We start from the raw sequence: 6,579 nt of genomic DNA on the forward strand, positions 1-6,579 counted from the left end.
AAAGGAGAGAGAGGGAAAAGAACAGAAGTAGAATGAAAGGATGAGAGAGGCAGCATCAGATGAGGAAGCGTGGATAGCGCTGCAGGACGGAGGGCAGCTGGTGGTGGCGTGCGGGCCCAAGGACAACAACGAGCCGGTAGTTAAATCAAAAACAAAAGCAACATAAGAAAAATCAGGAGAGAAAAGACGCCCACAGCTGCTCACCATTCTCATCACGGAAGAAGAAGACGCCTCGCCCATGCGGATTGACCTACTCCCCGTCTTCGTCGGGGTGGGGTATCGTTGATCGGCCTGCTTGGTAGGGCGCCACCGTCATGGTCCGTGCAATCTGCCGCGCCCTCAAAGATAGATCATGAGTTTCTGAAAGGAGAGACTGGGAATGGGAAGATATATATTGCGGGAGAGAAGAAGAACAATATCATGTAACATGTACAAACGACGGATCGGAGACCATAGAGATGAAGGGCGTTTATAGGAATACCGTTCAATTCGGTGAGGTCCGTAGGGATGGCGCTATGGTGAGGACGCGATGAAGAGGTGAAAGCAAACCCATTCATCTTCTCCTCGGCTATCCTTGTCCCTGTCGCAAAGGAAAGGGACCTCGCACCGTCGCATCTAGGGTTGCTGCCACGAGCACCACCGCGCCGCGGGACAGAGAAGGAGGGGGGGGGGGGGGGGTCATCAGCACATAAGGCCTAGCAGGGGAGAAGCGCGACGTTTCATGTCGCCTAGTAGACAGGCGGCAGAGCGCCGTGCCGCCGTCCGCCGTCCGCCGCCGTAGGATTTTTTTTCTTGTACACTGACGGGGCAAGGGACGGTGAAACATATCAAAGGAGCCCCAAACAGGAATAAGTAAGCCCGTTTTACCGATTCGGGCCCAGGAAATCTGGTGAGGCCTATGTCCATACGGGGAGTAGCAGCCCTCTAACGAACAAAGGGCCGTGCTTAACGAAAGCTAGATCGCTAAAGCTACGCAAGGTTCGTTCGGGAGCTGAAACAGCGCCAATGCCGTAGGATTTTCAGATCGGACGGCTCAGGACTTCAAATAGCTGTGGAGGCTCCTAGGTAGTTCCATCTTACTGTTAACTAATTAAAGGGTTGAGACATGGGGTTCATTTATCACCTCTTCTATTTTATATTGTTTCAGATATGTTGACAATCCTTTCTGCAAGGGCAAAGGAGGATCTTCAAGTTGGTGGATTGGTACCTCAGTTGGTAGAGCGAGGTGTATCAATTCTTCAACACGCCGATGATATAATCTTGTTCTTGGAGCATGATATTGCAAAGGATGTTAATATGGAATTTATTCTATGTAGTTTTGAACAACTATTCTGACTACAAATTATTTTTACAAGAGTGAGATATATTGCTTTGGAAAAGAAAAAGAAAAGTAAGATGACTATAGGCATATCTTTGGTTGTGAGGTTGGTGCTATACCATTTAAGTATTTGGACTTTCCTATTCATTATATAAGGATATTCGACAAAGAATGGAAACCGGTAGAGGACCGAATTGAACGCAAGTTCCGCTGCTGCACGGAAAAGTTGCTCTCATATGGAGACCAACTAGTATTGGCTAATTATGTTCTTACAATCTTGCGGATGTTTTATTATCATTCTTCCTTATACCAAAAGAGGTAGAGGTATAGAAAAGATTGGATTTTGATAGATCTTGTTTCTTCTGGCAAAGACAAAGAAGAAATACGGTTAACTAAATGGAATATTATTTATCAAAAGAACCGAGGCGGTTTGACGTTTGAAGCTCTGGATAGTAAAAATAAGATTTTGATTAGCAAATGTTTGTTCAAACTACTTAATGAGGATGGTGTAGGGTAGGAGTTGCTACATAACAAATATCTTAATACTAAGTAAAAATATAATTCTTTCGGAGAGGATCGTTCATTATTGGTGATGGACACAAATTCATGTTTGGGAAGATTCATGGCTAGCCCGGCAATCTCTAGCGGTGCAATAACCTTTGTTGTTTAATGTTGCAAGACAATAGAATGTAACTATAGCAGAGGTGATGAATTTGGTGTCACTGGATATTAGTTTCATTATGGTATTTTCTCATGATAAATGGAGGTTCACCGGGTACATCGCCTCATGGAGGTTCAGCTTTCGGATGAACGAGATAAATTCACCTGGCATCTTACGGGTTCTGGGATTTTCTCGGTGAAATCGTTATATGTCGATCTTATGAATGACCACATTGTTTTCCTAATAAACTATATATGGCGTTTAAAGGTTCCACTAAAAAATTAGGATTTTATGTGGTTTCTAAATAAAAAAAGTGTTACTCATGAATGATAATTTAGCCAAAATAAATTGGACATGACCTAACAAATGTGTTTTCTGTCGTTATGAAGAATCTGTTGAACATCTTTTTATTAAATGCCCCTTTGCAAAGCTAATTTGGAGAGCTGTTATTTTTCTTTTAATATTTCTCAGCCTGGAAATGTTAAGAACATGTTTGGAAATTGGCTAAACCGAATAGATAAAAGAATAAAATCTCGTATTCGTCTAGGCGTTTGTGTTTTGCTTGGGAAATTTAGAATTGTCATAATGATGTGGCTTTTAACAAAGTGGAAGGTGCATTCTTTTTGGAGATTATTCACAAGGTTACTTACTGGATTCACATATAGTCATTTCTCCTGCTAGCGGATGGGAGCAGCGGGTACATATGGAGTTTACATGCATTTGCTTGATAGCGTTTGTATGGGCTATGTTTAGCCAAGGTGGATAACAATCTACTAATACGATGCAAGATGCAAATGCATATCATGTATTGTCCTTCTGTTTTGTTTCTTTTTGGCTTATTCATGTAGCCACCATATGTGATCCTGATCCTTGAGATTGTAAGGCTTCCTGCACAAAATCGATCCAGTGGCCAGGGTGATTCCCCATTTCAAAACTATTTAATAAAGTTTCTGTGCATTAATTTTATCTAGTGACGAGGGTGGTTCCCCATTTCGAAAGAAACAAACCTTCCTGCACAAAATTCAGTCAAGACTTCGAGGCTACTCGCATCTAGTGATGATGACGAACTGTCTAGAGTTGGTGAATCTCTAGACTTCATGGCACAATAATCGTTTTGTTGTGGCACCATATTAGAAGAAATTGGGGAGTTGGCGATGAATTTCTCATTGTTTCCAGTCAAGTAGTGAGGAGGGAGGCAAATGACTCAGGCACATTTATGTGTAAAGCATGCTTGTACTATATCTATTATATACTAAAAGCATAAGATGAGAACATCATGTAAGTCTACATAGACTAGTAATTTTTTAGCCATTGGTTATAAATTTTGATGGTTGACATTTAAAGTTATTGCGTGAAAAGAGGCACCACATATATAGATTAAAAAAAATTAGCCATTGGTAAAATTTTGATGGTTGAAATTGAAAGTTAATGCGTAAAAAATATTTTACATAGCAGGTATAAAATAAGTTGAAGTCACGTATATGCTATGTACCAGTCTTTTTTCTGAACAAACGTAGATTTTCTTTTCTAAATCTAACCAACAGAGCTACATTTCCGGCCACCTTCCAGCAGTTTTTTTTTTTTTGGCTAAGCACCATCCTCAATACAAGTTAAAATGGAGCTGGCAAAGTCCTCTAATTAAATTCTAAGGTACGAAAAACATGCCATGTTTTTCCTAATAATCTGATCCGTGACATGCATCTTCACGTTTTTTTTCCAGAGCGGGAGTGGAGAGGCGCGGCCTCTGCGGGAGCCCTCCGATAGCGAGCGGAGCTGCAGCAGATTTGGGTAGTGGTGAATGAAGGACGGCAGGGAGGATGGAGACGGATGAGAAGAAGATTTAAGTTTGAAATTTAAATACACATACTCTCTTCGGTTCATATTAATGGATTTAACTTTGTCTAGATACATATACATCTAGTATAAATACTTAACTAGATACATACGAATCTAGATACAGTAGACACCAATAATATTGACCGAAGGAAGTACCAGTTTATAACGTTATAACATTTTAAATGTATTAGGGGCTCTTCTGAAAAATATGCATTGTATTGTGGCCACGATAGGTATTTCGGGCAAGAGGGAGTACTAATTTTCAAAAAAATACCACTGAGTACCCAATGAAGAGATACTTAAAATGTTCATTTCACACGTGACATTTATTAGCATCGCAGTTACGAGAATTAATATGAAATTGTACTACTTTAGAACACATATTGGACTATTAATTTATTTACATTTGAGATTATGGAATTGAACTTCTCCCTCTGCTTCGAAATAATTGCCTATATAACGATGTATCTACAGACTAAAACATGTATACATACATCTATCCTTAGCAATTATTTTAAACCATAAGAAGTACTTTAAGACATATAATGGACTACTAATTTATTTCTCAATACCATTTTAGAGCATGCACTCACATTTGCGAGGACCACCATGGTAATATAGGTAACAAGTAGTTGGCTAGTTTAGAGCCTTGCTTTTCGCATAAGCTATTTTATAAGATGACTATTATATGAAGTACTCCCTCCATCCTACCAAAAATATCTCAATTTTATCAAAATTTAGATGTATCTACCTACTAGATCGTGTCTACATACATCTAATTTTTGACAAAGTTAAGACACTTTTTATGAAAATGAAGCACTAGTGATATAGCTCCCTGACTTCTACACAAAAAGAAAACCTACATTATGGAGCAGGTGTTGGACGGGTAGTGGTAACCATAGGCGCCGGCGTGGTGTTCGTAAACCGGCACGGTGTGCGGAGGGTACTGGTAGTAGTTCCACGGGTACTCGACAACAGCGGTGGCGGCGGCGTGTGTCTTCCACTTCTTGGCATCGCCGACCTGCACGAGCTGCGCGTGGCCAACCTTCTTGCGCGGCGCAGTGGTGAGCTTGACGGAGTCGATGACGTCGTCGACTACCACCACCATGTCCTTGCCGTCCCCGGCCAGTGCCACCGAGTCCACCCCCACCGTGGCCGCCACCAGCGCCATGGCCTTGGACCGGCACTTGTCGGACGTCATCTCCACCTTGATCACGATCATCTGCGCCATCGCGGCTTTCTTTGGTGTGGTTTCTTCACGGAATGCCTTGAGGAAGTGAGAACAGCCAAGCTAGAAGGAAGCAAGTTTGCGTTGGAGGGAGCATGGAACCTCCATATATATAGGGAGAGCTGGTCACTCGGTGCGGCGTGTATATGCATGTGGGCGCATACACCTGAGTGAGAGAAAGTTCGGTTAGTTCCTTACCTGGAGCAGAGCAAAACCATTCTCTCATTTTGGGTGGACTGATGGCGACGCGCGGTCTCTCGTCGGAGCACCGTGGTAGGGGGCACAACGAAACTGTCGCCGATTGCCCCGTCCATGGACCACGACGTGGGTGGGAACTGGGAAGACCCCTGCTGCCGAGCCTTTCAAGCTGGAATGGTGCACTCTGTCATGGGATCAATCAGCTTCCAGATACTGTTATGACTTATGAGTACACTACACACACTGACGGCCAAGCGGCTACTGCCGACTGCCGGACTGACAGTGATTCAGGGCAATGCCCATAACGCAAAACAATACTAGCACTCTCTCGGATCCTAATAAGTGTTAGGGTTTAACTTCAAATTGATATTATGGATCGGAATGAGTAGTATATTTCAGGTCGTGAGTTTAAACCATCACTTTGGCATAGGAAACTCAAACAGGCTTTTTTACGTCCCCTTCAGTTGCTAAGCATATTAACACGCTTTGGAGAGCATCCTTTACCTGCGGCAAAGTAGGATTAGAATTCTGAGAAGTGATAAACTGACAACCGCGCGAAAGCGAGTGGTGTGTTCTCTGTCGCTCAGGCTCCATCTACATTAATTGTACGATGCAGATCTCCCATGAGTATATCTTGGATTATATACAAGACCTTGACCTGAGAGACGACTGACTAACGATCCAGGCCACGCGGTGAGCGCTAGGGGGCACGCGGCCAGTAAGCTTTCATACGCGTTTGATCGGCAATAGTGGCCTACCCGGGCCGTGCAATTCGACCTCAAGTACGCGTTTTTCGTTTTTTGAAGAAAAACCAGAGTGGCAAATTTATTGCTTGTCAAAACTAGTTACATCTTTAGCCCGTAGATCTAAGATAAAAACCCAGAGCCTCTATGGTTTTCTCAACCAAAGCGCGTGCTGCTACTACCAATAACAATGTCAACGTCGCCATAACCATAGCAGCTGATCCTCCTGCTCTCGCGAGGACCACCATCGTCGCCAATGCGCTCAAATCGATCCGATTTTATAGATGGACGATGCTTCGATTCTACCCCTGTTATCTTTCTCTGCCCCGTGTTGATATGCACTATATATATATATATAGGTAAATACTCTCTAGTTACCGAGAAAATTACAAAAAACCACCACATATCGGGCAGTCGTTTCAAAAAGCAACCACTATTCGAAATCTTTTCAAAAAACCACCACTCTACGGTTAACACGTTGCAAGGTCCACTGATTCACGTCCGACCTGATGTTAATCACGAAACTGACGAAACGGGCCCACTGTCAGGTCTACGTGGCACAGCACGGACGGTGCGCGTCGGAGCGCCGTTGACG

General features: G+C 43.0%; 1 protein-coding gene across 1 annotated transcript; it reads right to left on the reverse strand.

Moving 5' to 3' along the window:
* Positions 1–4,332: 4,332 nt before the first annotated feature.
* On the reverse strand, positions 4,333–5,093 carry LOC124687754 (disease resistance protein Pik-1-like). Its single transcript, XM_047221503.1, has one exon. The coding sequence runs from the start codon at positions 5,044–5,046 to the stop codon at positions 4,675–4,677; it is 372 nt and encodes a 123-aa protein (XP_047077459.1). The 5' UTR covers positions 5,047–5,093; the 3' UTR covers positions 4,333–4,674.
* Between the last annotated feature and the right edge of the window lie 1,486 nt (positions 5,094–6,579).

Source organism: Lolium rigidum, chromosome 2, assembly GCF_022539505.1.
Source record: "Lolium rigidum isolate FL_2022 chromosome 2, APGP_CSIRO_Lrig_0.1, whole genome shotgun sequence".
Taxonomy (NCBI): Eukaryota; Viridiplantae; Streptophyta; class Magnoliopsida; order Poales; family Poaceae; genus Lolium; species Lolium rigidum.